At 41.2% G+C, this 18176-nt stretch overlaps 1 protein-coding gene across 1 annotated transcript in view; it reads right to left on the minus strand.

Moving 5' to 3' along the window:
* Positions 1-18176, minus strand: part of MED27 (mediator complex subunit 27) — a 144062-nt gene that overhangs the window by 17850 nt on the left and 108036 nt on the right. Inside the window, exon 5 of the mRNA XM_019540833.1 lies at positions 10005-10112. Within this exon, the coding sequence (XP_019396378.1) occupies positions 10005-10112 (108 nt within the window). The remainder of the gene's footprint in view (positions 1-10004; positions 10113-18176) is intronic.

Raw genomic sequence — 18176 nt, forward strand, 5'->3', positions numbered from 1 at the left:
CGCCCAGGTGGTCGAGCACCCGCAGCCCCCGCACCAGGTCATCACCTGTGGCCAGCACCAGGTCCAACAAGGCGTCCCCCCTGGTGGGGCTGTGCACCTCCTGGGTTAGATGGAGGTCCTGCAGCTTGAGGGGCAGTTCCCCCCAAACCCCTGCACCGATCTCCTCGAAACTTGGCAGGCTTTGTGGCCTCAGTAAGAGCCACCAGCCCTGCAGTTTTGACCCCCCTGTGGTGTAACACATAGCTGTGACATGAGTTTGGCTTTCAAGAATTTGGGGTACAGTTCCTCCCAAACCCCTGCACCGATCTCCTTGAAACTTGGCATGTTTCATGCTCTCAGCAGAGGCTACCACTCCTGCAAGTTTCATTCAAAATCAGGCAAAAAACAACAAAGTTATAGATATTTAATTGATTCCCTCATTATACCCTATGGCCGGGTCTCTGAGGCGGTGCCGAAGCTTTGGAGCCGCTTCGGCCGGATTGAGGCAGAAACCGAGTCCAGACCTCCAGACTGGATCGCTGCTGACTCGCACAGGCCTATCTAACAACAAGACCCAATTAAATTAAACGTACCCAGTTTTAGAGTTAAGAAAAAAGTAGCCTGCTTCTGCGAGAGTCCACCATACAATTTTAACAAAATCCCATAAACAAGTCTGCCTGAAGCACTGTGCCTCTTCAGAGACAGCGAGATCTACATTCATTTGCCAGCAATTGTGCTGATCTGTATGAATGTTTATCAGCTTCAGCCTGTCCCTACAACAAGGGCATTTCTGCTAGGCTTTTGCGGGTGGTGTGTCTACAAATAAGTGATTCAGCAACAAACTGGAAGAAAGAATATTTAGCTTAATTAAGCTGGAGCGGGTGTACAGGGGCCAAAGCAAACGCGCCTCATTCTGTTCTATTTAGATTCCCAGGCAAGGAAACTCTTAAGCTAGACTTAAGGTGCCAAGTTCTGTAGATACCTTACCTGCCATCCAAATGTACATCCCAATACGCATACAAGACATGAAGAAGGGAGACAGAGTCTGTCCCTCTTTTCCACACCTTCAAGTTGCCTTACGGCTTATAGAGCCTAGTGTGCTTGTAACAATATAGTAGCAAAACGTCACACAAACCCCATAAAACCAAAAGCTCAGGCTTGCTGTGGACTTTTACTCCAGACTTTCAGCTTCCACTTTACAATTCATTTATATTTTTGAAGTTTTCTCCCCTGCCAGAAGGGCTAAGAACATGATTTTTAAAGTGATAGTACCTGCAAAGCATTTAAAGAGGACAGCTGTGTGAAGCGTGCTTTCCCCCGTTTATCTGTTAGAGCCCTAAGGACTCTGCAGTCACAGATTTTTTGCTAAGTCAATTAATCACAGGAAAGAAGGGCCAGAAGGGACCTCAGGGGACCTGCTGAAGGCAGGATCATCCATGCCTATACTATCCCAGACAAATGTTTGTCTAACCTGCGCTCGTGCACTCCCAGTGAGAGGGATCCACAGCCTCTCTAGGGAATCTGTTCCAGCATTAACCATTCCCAGAATGAGAAACTTCGTAGTAGCTCATCTCAATCTCTCTCATTGCAATATGTCCATTCCATTTTGTCCTGTCCTCTTCTTTGCAGACCTTCTTGTGACTTAAGTCCCCCCACTTCTGTTTGCTCTTATTGAAACTAAACTAATCGCAGTTTTCCCAACCTTTCCTTGGCATGTCACTTTTTCTAGGCCGCTAAATAATTTTTTTGCTCTCCTCTGGATTCTCTCCATATCATCCACATCTTGCTTCAACTACAGTGCCCCGCTGAATCTAGCGCTCCAGATGGGGCTAGAGGAGTGATGAACAAAGCAGGAGAATCACTCCTGGTGACACTTATAAATGCATCTAGGAGGCTAGCAGCTTTTTTGCAATAATATTACAGAGCTGATTCTTATTCAGCTGGTGATCTACTATAAGCCCCAGATCTTTTTCTGTAGTACTGCAGTCTGTATTTTGTGCGTTTGACTGTTCCTAAGGATACAGCTCTGAATGCGCCCTTATTAAATTTAATCCATTTATTCAGCATTTTTGTAAGGGAACATTATTTTGTGGTAACCAGTTGCCCAGCATTTGGTTTGTTCTCCTTGTCCTTCGAGAACCTGCCTCCTTGCTCATTGGTTAACTGATTTAAAGGCTGTGTTATTCATAAGACAGGTCCCGGGAGTAAAGTAGTCAAAGCTGGAGTGTCCAGTTTACAGCCATGGGGTGAAGAAAGCCAGAAGCTCAAGCTGGCAAGCTTGGCTAAAGAGAGAACAACATACCAACTGAAACTCAGGAAATCAGGGGATAAACTGCTAAAGATCACTAAATGCTGCTCACTACTCTGGCCAACCTTGTAGGGAAGAAAGCTTGAGTTGATGCTGCAGAAGACGCGAAGTGGAGCCAGGCCCCTAAAGAGCACAGTGAAAGAGACTCTCGTCAAAAATAAACACTGTCTTAAATATTTATTGATATAAAAAACATTGATTATGTTAATCCCTGAGTCAGAGCTGAATCCAGGGCTTCTAGTTGCTCATTATTTCTAAACACTACTACTTGGAAGGACAAAACAGCACTGGGGCCTTGCACAAAGCTATTTACATCCTGCCCCAGTTTACAGACTCGCTACTGTACAGATAGGTATTTCTACTGACTTACAGCTAAGCACTTGCAGAAGGCTTTGCTGGGCTGGCACTATACTTGGAAGCTGTTTGGGACAAATACGGTATCACTGTATACAATATACATATACCACCCAATAGTAAATCTGTTTATGCAATAACTTCACATTTCCAAGGCTAACTCATTTACCTAAATGAGTAACCCTTATGAGTACTTTCATAACGCTTAATGTTAATGCTGCATTGGCCTCCTCTTTGCCATTTAACTGTATTACTGCCAATACATTTTAACAAATCATTCGTAAGAGAAAGGAGAAATGCAGCTGAGTAAGACTTGTGGGAGAAAAGAGGAACAAACCATATTAAATCAGTTCTGCTAAAGTTTACTTTCTTAAAGACAGTGATTCAGAAACAAAGGGGGGGGGAACTGTTCTTTTGTCTACTTCCTTCATTATGATAAAGAATAGCTGGTTATTTTTAATTCTTTGCATTATGATAATGCCCCCAAACTCAAAACAGAATCACAGCACTTTAGAAGAGGCAAAGTCCCTGCTTCAAAGAGGTTACAATCTGATCTGAGACAAATTAAAACAACAGAGCATGGTAAACACAGAAAGGGTAATCAAGGGTAAGAGTAGTTAAGTTCAAATGGTTCCATAGGTTTGTACTGTAAGTTGAATAACTGCCTATCATTTGATTTTGACCCCAGACTTGCATATTAACTGGCCTAATTTCTTGGAGATGTGACAGCAGAAGTGAGTTTTGAAGAGGAATTTGGAGTTGGAGAAGGTAAGAGTGCCCCTCTGGAGCATTTCATGAATGAGGTTTCATGCATAAGGGATTACCGTATTTACTCGAATACAAGATAGTCCCCCGCCCCTGCCAACATCCTTCCCTTGGCACCAAAATTGTTACATTTGATAAACCTACATTTTTTTTTAAAAAAAAAACCAGAAATGTTTGTGTGTCCCAGGTCAAATTAGCCAAATCAATTCCAAAGCCACAAGTCATTCAAGAACCATACGTGACCCTGCTACAGGCAAGCATGCATCACCCAGGCTGGGGCTTCAGGTGCTTCCAAATCCTCTGGCAATCAACCTACATGCAGGCCCAAACCCAGAGGCTTGGGGTTTGGTTGCCTCCTGAGTTTTGCTTACCCTTGGCCATACGACACAGGAACAAGCTAAGGAGGAGTCTCTCCTTTCCATTATGTGGGCAGAACCTAGCACAAAGATAGGTTAATGCAACTCATTTGAATAAAATATATGGTACTGCCCATTAAATGCAGTCTCTCACAGTGCCAACTCTTTTTCAAGTCATGGTGAGCCACTGTACTGCATACATTTCAACTTCCCTTTCACCCCCACAACTGAGCTGTACCTTTCTTTCCCATTTCCAATTATTCCTGCTTCTTCACCATCCTTAAAAGTCTAGCAAACATCACCAAACAGGGCCCAAAACAGTTTGCCAACAATTCCTCTGTTGCACCCACTCTCAGCCTGTCACATATGATTAGTGTGATCTCACCCTCCATGAGGTGAGGCTGGTCCAGGGTGCCCGGAGCACCATCTGCATAAACATTTTTGGAGCTTACTAGGACTCATGACAAGAGCACCTGGTTCCAGTCAAGAATGGGGGCTAATTAGCACATGGTTCCTTGGGAGGGGGCAGTATCTAGAGCATACATTAAGCAGTGCTGAGCTGTGGAGTCACCATAGCTTGAAATGCTGATGACTCTGCTGCAGTGCAGCCCAATGAATCACACAGCAAATCATGAGCGTTTTGATTTTGAACTAATATCATGCATGGTTTGTATTTAATATAAATAGGTGCCAAAGTGCTGCTTTAAAATGTGGTGATCAAGTACCTGTGCCAAAACTTGCAGCAGTTCAAAAAAGGTAACATGCATCTATTCTGGATTAATTATGTCCATGGGTAATATATGTAAATAACTACAGCTATGTTTAGTTAGAATTAAGAATTAGGTATCTTATAATCAGGATTGTCTTATATTCAAGTAAACATGGTAATATGCAGACAAGCATGGTGGCCTCTATATGGCCAGTGGATATCTGGCCACTTATGGCTAGTATTACTGACAAAGTAGGTGGGAATAAATGAGGTATAAAGAGAGAAACAGAATAGGTTGTCATATAGGTCCTTCAAAATAACGTTGTGAAACTTCATCTGAAAGAAATAGAGGAAATGTCTGTGGCAGGCCACGTACACAAGGAAGTTGACCTTCATAGCTTCATCCAGTACGGAGCACAGGAAGAAATATGGATGTGGAAAAAGTGGAGTTTCTGATAACAGAGATGTGCCTGGTTGATAAACTACCTCAACAAATTAAGACAAACCACCTTGATTTAAAATGTGTTGTCTAGCTACTTTCATCCAATTGAAGGGTGTGTGTTTAACTGCAAATAGATATGCTATAATTGGAACACATGCTTGTTACATAATTTTGTTAATTTCTAGTGATCACTCTGCAAGTAAAATATATGATCCTCTTCATTTTGATTAAAAATAATCTTTAACTATAAAAATCTCTGAGTTCGATGCTACATTATCATGAGTTCAACAGGTTCTGAATATTTATCTGGCACGAAGACTAAAGAGCAGAAAAAGTAATAAATGTCATACAGACCCAATGCTAGCCAAGCTTAAAAATAAAAACCATATGCAAGCATCTTAAATGGCTGCCCACCCTTCCCCATGAAAACGGAGGAATAAGACAAAGGCGTACTAAAGATTGCATTGTTACAGGTCTATTATTCCTCAACTTTTCACTTTCAATCAAGACACACATTTGTAACTAAAAAACTGCTGAAAGCACAATTTCAGAGCATCCTCTGAATGTGAATTAAACTGGGGCTTTTTTTCCCAGTGCCCCTCTCTCCCCACCCACCCCCGGCATAAGTAACAAGAGGCCATTTTCTGAAGGTCGTCTGAACGATTTCAAAGGCGATAACAAATCAAAATGTTCCCTGCATCTAATATCAAACAGGTCTGGTGCCAACACTTATTAGAGGAATCGGATTCACCCCCCCCTCCCTTCACCCAAACACACACACATCCAGCTTTGAAGTGGAAAGAATGCAGGGATCAGAAATTACCCGAGAGACAGTTCTGGCTGCCTTTGAAGCTTTCCTTTGATACTACTACTTCTTTTCCTCTCTTACGCTAGGAGGCTAAAAGCTGCCTTTTCTTATTGATACGGGGTAATTAATGAAGCCATAGCATTAACATAACCCAAGTTTCTTAACATGATAATTCAACTGAGACATTTATGTTTCTTTGGTTAGGGCTAACGGATGCAAAATTATGAACTTGGCCAGGTAGGGATGTTAAGCCCCCACTGCAAATGTGCCATGTCACGGGTCTTGTTAGTTCCTGTACTTACAGAAAAGTGGCGTGTCATCATGCCAAGCAAATCTCAATGCAGTCTTGTGTTTATTAACAGAATTAGGCTACTAATGGCTTAGTTTATGAAAAACCTGCCCTGCAAGGATGAGCTGCATGGATTTATTTGCTCAGAAATCTGAATGGCACTAGTAATAATTGCTTCCCATGTTTGGACTCTAGTGCAGAATAAGTATGTCCAAGTTTGAAATCAGGGTGGCACAATGCCATCACTATAGCTACAGCTAATTAAAATGCCTCAGTATGTGGTGGATGCAATGGGCCAGCAAAGCGAGCTGAGGAAACTGCAGAATAATCAGAATACAGAATCAACTCCATGGCAAAGGCTGCCAGATCTCACTTCTTTTTTATTTTTTTATTTTCCTTTTGGAAAAAAAAAGTCACCAAAAATTAATTGAGTTGTATAGTCGGGCAACCTGGCAAAGGCATGTTCTGCAGGTCTTGTGAATAATTCATAATATAAGTACAATCAAACTTGTATTAAACCTCCCCTGCACTTTTCAGAAACCTACCCATTCTTAATTTTTGGCCAGAATGGAGGAATCTTAAAAAAAAGCCAAAACAGAAAAAAAACAGGTTTCAACCCATGCAAGGTTATGACCTTCAGCTAAACCTATTTTTCCCATCTTCATTTTAAATCTGGTATCATTTCTCCTCGTCCATATAAAAACGGACTAGCTGCGGGAGAGGCCGATTCTTTGGAAGCTCTCACACCTCTGCCGATGTACTTCCATAACAATCTCTAAAAACCTGACTGTGCTAATCTCAGTTTTCTTGTGCAAATGCCAGACTTCAAAATAAAGCCAAATAAATGGTTTAGCAATGTCCAGGAGAGACCACCACACTAACTGCATCTGTAATCCCAGCCATGCCTGGCCTCAGTTTTTAAAGTACCAACATGTATACCACTCCCCACAAATCTCTATTTGTGTTTTGTTCACATCTGCAGCCCAGAGGACCCTGACACCGTTTTCCTTTTAAAAATCAAAACCACACAAAAGTTGGCTATACCTCTATTCTACCTACATGTCTCTCCCACTCCATTCTGTCCCCCTATCAACTACCAAATCCACCTTCACATATAATCCTCCAATTCTGGCATCCTTTTCCTTGTTTGGCATATTCTTGTTAGGGGGCTAGTCTTACCCGAGTTGCCTCATCAGTCAGAAATTCCCTTCCTACTCTATTTCCTCCGAGACGCTTCCTTTCCACATTTTACTTTCACTGGTTATTGGATCTGCCTCCCAGAAGCGCTAGCAGGATTAAGTGAATACTGTCTGTAAAGCAATCTGGTCAAGTTCAAACTTCCCTCTCTATTCAGCTTATGATAAAAGACAGAAGGGTGGGAACTGCCACACCACCTGAGACCACTTAGTTGAGAATTTTTGCTTCTGACTGTGAATATCATATGCATCCTAGCAATATACAAGAAATTCTAAAACAGACAATTATGAAGTAACCTGCTCATTAGGACAATATCTCCCAAATGCCCAGTGAGATCCTGAACATTACTCTTTTTCTCTGTCTTTTATGAAAAAAACAAGTTATCTGAACTCCTTATAAGCTTTTCCTTTCACTTCTATTCCTCTGTCTCTCTTCCAAATGCTGCTTTTCTCAGCTCAGGCTGGGAACTGAAAAGCTAGAGTAGCGCTGTGAAACCTCACTCAAGTGCTTTATCCAAAGTGCCTGCTGAAAAGGAATTGGACTCGACTGTAATAGCAATGGACTATAATCGCTCGTTCCCAGCAGGCCCAATAAGTAAAGTGAATCATTGCAAGAGTACAACCCCACTCTTCCTCACCAATTACCAACGTAGTTAATTAGGGAACAACAAGGAGCCCCCCATTTGTCAATCTACGTTCCAGTTGGCTCAAATAACAAGCTACATATTTATTCTCTGCTTCGCACCAAATCTAGTCCCAATTTAAGTGCGTAAGATGTGATAGAGTTGTGCCTCTTTATACCTGCAATAAAATTTGGGCCCAAGTCCAAGATTGGTAAAGATCTGGGTTGGCCCACTGGAACTGTACATGCACCGCCATGCAAATGACACGGATCCACTCAGACAAGGTTCTTGGGGTGATCCACTCAGCATCTTCACTGCAGGAGTTTGCAGAGCCTGGGAGTCGCGCTAACATGATATACTACTCTCGAGACGTAACACTGACCTAACCAACTGTCCAATGCTGGGCCCCCTGTTTCATGAATAACCTTTATCAGTTTGCTTGTAACTAAATGCAGTATTACTATATTTCAAGGGAGCTTAAAAAGGCATGAGAATCAGACAAAATATACCACACACCTGAGTGCCACATGATATAAGAACTCATCATCAAGCTCTATCGGTGCTTTAAGGAGAGTAAGAGTATCATTTTTCTCTGCAAGACAAACTTTTGAAGCTCAAGAAGTCAGGTTTTTTTCAGTAACATTCAGAATCTCTCTCTTGCTCCATGGTGTATAGTAGAGAGATTTTTGTTCCATATGTGTAGTTACAGCTGATTTGCATTATTAAGCAGGCTTTAAAAAAAAAATACCAGGCAATTCTTGTTTTTCTATTTCCCTCTTTTTGTTTCCCCCAGAGGGAAAATTTCTTACCTGGAAAATGAAGTTGTAAATCAACTCCTAACCTCTTCTGTGGAAAAGAGGATCAAACTCAGAGCTACTGAACCTAGGGTCAGTTCGTAATGTGCTGCTATATATTAAAACACAGTTATCTCTTTTGAAAGAAAAAAACCCCCATCACCTCATTATAACATGGCCTATGGGTGCTGAGTACTCATCTACATATAATGAACTTTGTATTTTAATAGGATTCATAATAAGAAGAGAAAGCTCCAGAGAAAATGGGAAAGGCAAAGGTGCTTAGTACTTGTTACTGGCAAAGAGCGAGTCCTAGCGGGTATCTCAACAAGAGAGCCCATTCCATTTGGAGGAGAGAAACCAACTGAGCTGAAGGCTGTCAGGTCCCATTACCATCTTCTGATGCTCTACAGAGAGCCATACGGAGTGTATGCAGTCAAAAGAAATTAGGGGGTTCAAGCAGGACGAATTCTTCATAAAGCAAATCACTCATGGAAACAGGTTACCCTTCCTTTAATAGCTGCTGTTCAAGACGCACTATTTCCAACAAACAACTTACTGAGGACAACCAATGATTTCATTGCTGAGCTTATCAAGTTGAGTGCAAAAACTAGCCCAAGATTTCCCAGTGGCTCTCAAAAAAGAGAAATGCTGAACCCTGGGCTATTGAAGAGCTGGTACACTGACAAAAATATTCCCTCAGTAGACACTATTAATGAGGCAACTGGGGTCCAAGGTGATAAATTAGAAATTCAAGCAAGAGCATCAAGGCTTAGAGAAAAATCAGATGTTTGGGTATGAAAATTCTGAGCAAAGGGTGTTAAATTTAAAGTGAAATGTTTTGCACATTTCATCAAAAATGAAATGCTTTCATTTTTTAAACAAAATCCTCATAATTCCTCCAGCAGGAAACAACTATGGCCACCTGAAACCCAAGATCTTGCTCCTGCCTTTGTTTCAAGGTCATTTGCATCATCACAGAACCTCACAGGAGGTGAGAGGCTTCATACCAGCTATGAACCAACTGCCCGGAGGAGTTTTCCATCTATTGACTCCTCTGTGAAATCCTATGAAATATGAACTTTCCTTTCTACCCAGGAGAACTTTTAAAATCTTTTCTCCAGTGCCTGATGAAGGGTGTTTGTGCCCAAAAGCTTGCAATTGAAGATTATTCTTGCAAAAACCTTGTTGATCTAATAAAAGATATCATTTCTACTACAAGTCCTTACACAACATCAGAACAGATACTTAGGATGGCTTCATGTTAGCACAGCCACTTGTGATGGGATTCTTCTTTTTTTATATGCTTTAAAAAAAAAAAAAAAAAAAAAAAGACATCACAAGCATAAATTTTAAACTGCTGGAAATGTGATCAACATACCTTGCCATCTTCAGTGTAGACGTTTTCATTATATCCTTTTACTATTGTCCGGTCAATGAAGAGACTCCGCATCACCACTATCACTTTTAGCACTTTTCCTAAGGTAACCTGTCAATTAAAGGATAACAAAACCAAAGTTGAATGAGAGCTGGTGATGTTGGCATTTCACAAGGTCATGGAGTTAACAGCTCACGTTGTTAAAATTTCAGTTTGCAACATTTTATTGAAAGACTAAAATAAACATCTAAAAGACTATGTGTGTGAGGAAGAGGCAGATTAAGAGACATGGAATAAACAGTGTCATTCATTTGTGACTAAAAAATGTATGAATTCATGACATTCACTAGTGCAGACAGGACACTGTCAAGCAACTCTCTCCCACTTACCTTAACAAAACAATTCAATGATATGTCAAAAATAATGAGCAAATGTTATTATTTTCAACATATTTTCTATGCCTTATGCCTTCAACATTACTGCATTCTTAGAGAAATACTTTGGAAAAAAAAAAGCAATTAGACTTTGCTCACCCTGCCCTTGAAATACATGTTATGGGTCTGAAGCAAAACATTTTCACACTAATAAAAATGTAAAGCCTGAAAGCTGTTCAAAAAAGGGGAAGAAGTTCAAGTGGGAAGAAGCTGGAGTTACGAAACAGAGTAAAGTAGTATTTTCAGTGGTTTCTCATTTACTCTTGTAAGGGGTCAAAGTGAAGAGAATAAAACTGGCATCAAGGGAAACAAGCAGAGGCTGGCTGAGCATAGAAACATATAATCCTAAATTATATTATTGACAAAATACAATTAAGAAGGCATTTTAATATAAAAATCAATTTGCATTTCAAAGATTAATTTGCATTTCAAGATTGTTAACAAGATACATGTCTAACATGGATTTTTGTCTTCGTGCTTTGCTACACATACAGTCTCATAGAGTTTTCCCTCCACCATAAAAAAGCACAGAAGTCAGAACTGGAACTGGTTTATTTAAATCCATCTCCCTGCAAGTGGAAGACAGCTTTCTATTATATTTTCCAGCATTTTGTCCAGTCACGATTAAAGCATACTAGAGGGACTGTGCTTCTACTGCAAACCTCAGACAATTTCATAGATTTTAGGGGCTGGAAGGGACCTTACAGATCATGGGGTCCAGCTCCCCTGCACCTGGGTGGGAAAGACTACTGGAGTCAGGTGATCCCAGCAACTGGATGTCAAGAGAAGATTGCCAGGGTGGGTGACTGTACCACTTCTGGGGGAAGCCTGCTCCAGACCCTCAGCACTTGGCTTGTAAAGAAGTTTTTCCTTATGTCTAGCCTGAAGCCATCTTCAATCAGCTTGTGCCTATTATTTTTTGTCCTTCCCTGGGGGGCCTTGGTGAATAGATGCTCCCCCAAACCCTGATGTACACCCCTGATTTATTTATAGGCTGCATCCAAGACCCCCCTGAGTCTTCTCTTCTCCAGGCTGAACAGTCCCAAGTCCCTCAGCCTCTCCTCATAAGTCTTGGTCTCCAGACGTCTAATCATGCATGAGGCCCTCCTCTGGACTTGTATTGAGCTTCTCCGCATCCTTCTTGAAGTGCGGACACAGTACTCCAGCTGCTCTCTCACCAAAGCCGAGTAAAGTGGGAGGATGCCATCCTTTGCCCTGCTCAAGATGCCTCGGTGGATGCATGCTAGCGTTTGGTTAGCTCTGCCAGCTACAGCATTGCATTGGTGGCTCATGTTCATTTTGTTGTCAGTCGTGACACCCAGGTCTCATTCAGTTGTGTTGCTAGCAAGCAGAGCACTGCCGAGCCTGTAAGTGTGTTGTGGGTTATTTCTCCCCACTCTCCTTACTCTACAGAACACTGCTGAGGGAAGATCAGTCACAAATCCCCGACCCAAACACATTCTTCTGCTTGAAACAAGGTCACCTAGAAAGACCCTCTTCAGGGTCAGAGCCCTGGACCTGTGGACTATACTGAAGTCCCAAAGAGAAGCAGGGTCTCTAACTTGTATGTAAATGTGCAACAGCTCACTGTGAAAATCTGAGGCAGTGAGGTAAGAACATCTCAAGCACAACTGCACAGTGGACTGACTAGAGGAAGCTGTTGTAAAGCAGACTTCAAAACCTGCTGAAGGAAAGTGTAATAAGGGGGAAGGACCTTCAGCACTGGGTTGGACTGCCCATATTGGGAACTTGCTGTCTTCCTGCCCCGTGGATGGATTTCTTGATGTGTTGGGTTCTCTCCATGGTACTGGAACAGCTGAAAGCATGGCTCGTAGGTGCCGTGAGGCTGGAGTTTCATCAGTAGGTCTCAACTGGGGTGCCTTGAGACCCTATCAAGGATACCATGGAGCCAGAGCTGATGCTGTCGCCACTGCAGTCACTGCCCTGTTCACCTCTGTTTCTGAGACGTGCCCAAAGAGCCAGGAACTCCTACTTGTAGCTGTTTCCTGATCCAAGTATAAAAGTGTCTCCTGGAAACAGGGGTATAGGTTGTAACCGTATTGGTCTCAGGACATGGGCAGACAAGATTCCTTGGATAAACCTGATATCTTTTATTAGACCAACTCAAATAGTTGGAAAAATTCTTCTTTGCAAGCTTTCAGGTACGCATACTCCTGGAAACAGGTGTGCAGGACAGTTCCACCACAGGGCACCATTGCAGCAGCCTGGAGATAAATCAGGGAAGCAGAAACCTTGAACAGTGGTTCTCAGCTGGTGAAAGTGTAGCATGCCTGTTACGAAAGTACCTCACCCAGTTAACAGTGGAGAACAATCATAGGTTTTTCTCATTCAATCTTGACTATTCCCATGAGGACCAGGTGATTCTGTGTAAAGAAGAAAAGCATCCTCTCTGGAATAAAACTCCTGGCACTCAGTGCTGCTACTGGTAGTGAACAGGTCCATCACTGAGGGGCATCAGCTCTGTGATGCACACTAGCAGCTATCACCGTTGCCATCACAAACAGGAGTCCACAAGATTGCTGCAAACTCCAGGAGGTGAACAGCCATTGAGCTTATTCTACACGAGTGACACGATGCCCACAACTTAATCACTTTCAGAAAATACGGGATGAGTGTATATCTCCCCATTTGTTTGTGCAGTACATCGCAGACAAGCTGCTCCTCAGGCTCTGACCAGTAGGTTTTTGGAGAACACATCAGAAGGCCACATCACTAGCTTAATAGCTTCAAATGCCAAAAAAAATTAAATGGAGTCTGGGAACAAGTCCCTTGGATCTTGTAGGTAGTCCAAGTAGCCCCCACCCCAACTTGTACTGATATAACTGGCATTAAAATCATTTTCCAGGAAGATGAAAATGGTATCCCTCAACCTACATTTTTGGATTCCAGCCACTAATCCTATTCTGTGACTACCTGAGGTTGGACTATGACATTTTCATTCACTTCATTTCTCAACAGGACATAGACTAATGTGAGCCACAGCTGTGGGACTGCAAGTTTGGCAAGTAGTCATGTATGTGCCTATTAATATATATGGTTTAAAAGCCCAAATGTGACCCAGGGCTTAGCAGTCCCCATCAAGTCCATACTGTGAAGAGCCAGGTTTGATTACATCTTGTATACTAATAAATGCAGCCAACTCAAAACATCTCTCAGAGGGTAAGAGAGATAAGAGGGCAACAGAAAGCACGGAAGGACAGAGGTGGCATATTGTAAGCTTGCTACCATAGGTATGAGGTAGATTCATATCTACTGTAAAAAAGAAAGGAGATGCTGCATGGATGGCACTGCTCCCTGTCATCAACCAGAGGAGCTTATCTTAACTTCTTTATTACAGTCAATATATCTATGGTTGAGTTACTTCCCTTGAGTGCACACAGATGAAGGGAAAGTGTATGATGACCACTGTACAACGACCTAAGTTGCTGTGTGTACTCTGCTACTGATCTCTTGTACGTGTGACATGGAAGAAATCTGTGGGGCTGGGCAATTCAGAATCGGGAGGGCAAAACAGCAGCTTAAAGCTGCTCTCACTTCACAACACCCTGGATTGCTTTATGTCTATTAACAGTACAGTGTAAAATCTTACCCTTGATGCATGTCCTTTAAATTTACGTGTGGATTTTTGTTCCTTTCTCTATTACTCACACTACTTTGCATAGCCATTACATATTTAGCTTTTAATACTCTCCTAAATCATACCCTTTAATCCCTGATCATTTTTGTTGCTCTTCTCTTTACTCCCTCCAGCTTGTTAATATCTTTGTGGTAACAAGATGCCAAGAACTAAATGCAATATTCCTTCCTCTTCCGTGAATAAATACCAAGAATGCCTCCTTTTAATACCATCAGTCTCCATAGGCTTATGCAGTTCAGAATATCCATTTGGCTCCAGAAAATGTGTTTCCACTATGGGAACAAAGGAAACCAACATCATGCTGCCAAGTGTGCAGTGAAATATTTAAAACTAATATATTAAGAAAACCCATAAACAAATACACTGTCATTTTAAAAATCAAAATATTAAAGACTGTGGATAAATTGGAAAATCACAAGCCTATTTTTTATTTGTCTTGTTTACAAAATAATAAACGGCAGCTTTTATTTTAGTTTACTATTACAGTAGGCAATCATTTTAAAGAACTTCATTAAATAATCATTAAATAATCCCGGAGATTCCCCACACATATGCTACTTTGCATTTATATTATTTGCCGAAAAATCATTGACATATTTTGATTTTCTAAAAACACTGAGTAGATATTGAAGACGTTAAAAGAGAGTTTCTCTAGGCAAATTAATTGTGAATTTAAGTTTATTTGGACAGGTATTAGTAAAAGTTGTCTTTTGTGGAAATTCTAAGTTTTATAAATAATCCATTAAAAAGTAAGAGTCAACCTGATTGCTGTTAATATTATATGTGAAAATGTATTTTGTCAACAGTGAAAAGCTATGCAATGAAAAGACTGCATAAAAGTTCATTTTTGCAAGGGACGTTTCTAGGAGGCTAATCGCATATTTTCTTCACACAAAGACACACAAACATAGACACACAATCTTATATCTAAACAAATCACTAGGGCTCTTATCAATCACATGCACTTTAGACAGGCAATACACTGCAATGTGGCATGTTGTAATGGTATGAGATTGGAGCTGTTATCCTTCTTGGAAGTAAAAAAAAAAGCCATGATTGAGCAGTGCAAGTCATTCTAAAAAAAACTGCAGATAAAAAACCTTTAAAACCACCATCATGCATCTCCACCAGCCCGGAGCTTTTAAACTGTATTAAGAGTACTATTGTACCTGTCCACCAAGTGCATTAGTTACCATGAAAATAATTGTGCAAAATTCAGAAAAAGAAATAAAACAAATACATAGAAAACTCTTACAAAAATGAACCAAAATAGCTTTCCTACATGTAAGCACACAGAGACTTTTCATTCCAGTGTCACTGACTCTTTCAAGACTAGAAGAGTCTAGTCCCCATTCAGCATACTCCCATCTCCTGATTTCCAGCAGCTTAAAGTTATCATGCCTAGCCCAAAGGGTCAAAATATGGCAGACTTCAGTTGTGGTCCAACAGATCACCCAATGCAGAGGAATAAAACACTAAAAGCTCTAACAGAGGGAGTAATTTGATAGTACTACTTGGAGTACCAGCAGTGCAAGTCTCTTCCCCTGGAGGTCAAGCTCCACTTTGCCAATCCCTCTTTAATGAACATTAAATGTGCCCCCTGACCTCTGCAGATAACAATCAAACAGGATGACTTCCCTGTGCAGAACAGCTACCTTTCCATTGTATTAAAAGGGAAAAAATGTTGCTTTCTTAAAGTCAACTTTTCCCATTAAATTTCAACTTCATCTGTCGATACCCTGTTAGACAGCACTTGGCTTTTTAATATTTTGCCTGTAGGATATGTGCCAACTTGCCCTTGATGTAGAAAATTTTAATTCAAATCAATACATGTACAAGGTCACTTTAAAATTCAATTAATATGAATGGAAAAATATGCCTCATAGTTCTGAGAGCTGAAAATGGAACAGTTGCAAGTTAAACACTCATGCGGCTCCTTGTTTCGGTTTGTGTCTACTAACAATGCTGTTTTAACTTGCTTCTAAGTACTACAGAGCAAATCTGCCAGTTGGGATATTCATAATGCCCTTGCTTAGTGTCATAGGCAGCTCCCAGAGAAGGTGGTCGTCTTAAGAACACAAAATTCACTGAAACCTGCAACACTGCTGTGAGCTTTACGGACAAAGACGTGTAAAATAAAAATCCACTGGTAAAATCCTAGATTTAAAAATGTTTTACACCTACCACTAACAGAACTCTCCAAGTGCACAAGAGGAACGTTTCATGCAAAGAATGGGGGACATATACAGACTCCTATAAAATTATAAGATTCTTACTGTTAGAAAAGAAAATGAATATAGTGTTAGCTCCTCCAAACTGGATGCATCTACACAAGACATTTCCTGTGCAGTTGACTAATTAGCAGCACAGTAAATGTCTCAGCATCTACATGCATATTAAGCTGGAGTACACTAATTTACTCTGCAGCAGGATAGTACTTGTCAATACAAGCACTATCCTGCTGCAGAGTTTTAAAAAAAAAAAAAAAAAAAAAATCTGCAGCAGTGCACATGTAGACACTGCCCCAGCTGGCTAGGGCATGAGGGTGCTTTAGTGCGGGGGCTGCTTGCCAGCTAGCCCCACACTGAAGCTCCTTTGTGCCCTAGCCAGCGCCTCCACAGCACAATGAGCTGGGGGGGGCAGCCCCTGGTTTCCAGGCTGACCCCCAGGGCCCCCTGCCAGCCGGGGCTGCTCTGCTCAGGCTCCATACTCTGCTCCAGAGTTAATTGCTCCCAGGCACACGTTCAAATGGCACACCCAGGAGCAATCAACTCCAAAGCAATAAGCTCCACAGTTTATTCAGGCACCGTAATTGCTTATGAAGATGTACCCACTGGTTTAACACTTAAGTAAACGGTTTAAATTTTGTTTGGAGAAAATTTCTTTGAATTTCCCTTCTAACCTTGCCTCTCCATTGAAGGTTACACCAAACTGGTGGGCTCTGAAAGACACTAGCTGAACGGTGCAATAAACATCCTCTCAGAGTTATTTTGCATTTTATGTAAAGGGAGAGGTTGCTAAAGGCAGCAAGCTCCAATACTCTGCAGGAAAATTCCCAAAGCTCCATATTTCCTTTCAAAGTCCCAGGGAATCCTCACCCGATTTGAAATGCAGATGCTCTGCAATGCAGAGCTAAACTGGCAAAAAACATTATGTTCAGTTAACTTGGAGACCTCGTGGCTAATGTCAAAAGGAGTGTGAATTTATATGTGCATGTGTGTGCTTTTGTTCATTTCATGAGAGAGTAATGCATCAGCAAATTAAAAGCATAACCAGCTCGGGTACGCTTGCCAGCAAAAGGCCAGCCACCTGCTCCTTGCAAAATAGCCAGACCTAGACTTTTTATCGGTTGCATCTTACTAATCAGCAGAACAACTGAAAATCATAACGCATGTGAATTAAAAATAAAAGTAGTAGAAAGGAAGAGGTGTTCAACTAGTCACTGTCTCTCTCCACTTCTCCCCCTCTCTCTCTCATCTGCTGCTGGTATGAATGCTGCGCTTTCTTCTACATGCTCATTATTCTTTAATGATGCCTATTTGTAAATAGCAAGATAGGATGCAATTAAGCCATTAGAGGCTAAACAAACAAACATGCTAATTAGGTGCTTTACAAGGATTTTTTTCTTATGTGGGGGCTGGAATTTACCTTTCATTAATCTAACCTAATTGCAATAGTGCACGTTAAAAAGTCAACATAAATTAAGGACTTTAAATGATTTCCCCATATTAAGGATGAGCTGGTGATCTTTTCCCGCAATAACAAGGCATATTCCGTTAATAAGGAGAACAAACTGGCAAACAATATTGCTGAAAGGTTAGAAGACAGATTTTGCCAGTGGTCCAGTTACATTTATGGTACAACTATCTGAGTCCAATGGAAGATTAATTCGCTACTAAAGACTTAATGATTTCCTAGACTTTTTTTTTTTTATTCTAAACTATAATGTTCTAGTAATGTTACAAAGGATAAGGATATCTAATTTACATCAACATACACCAAGCTCTACTGATGTGCGCCAAGATGGATTTGTGGCCCTTTATCTGGCTAAATCCAGTCCGAAAGGAACTGAAGGAGAGTGTA

The sequence above is a fragment of the Crocodylus porosus genome, unplaced genomic scaffold (assembly GCF_001723895.1).
Source record: "Crocodylus porosus isolate Cpor-Errol unplaced genomic scaffold, CroPor_comp1, whole genome shotgun sequence".
Taxonomy (NCBI): Eukaryota; Metazoa; Chordata; order Crocodylia; family Crocodylidae; genus Crocodylus; species Crocodylus porosus.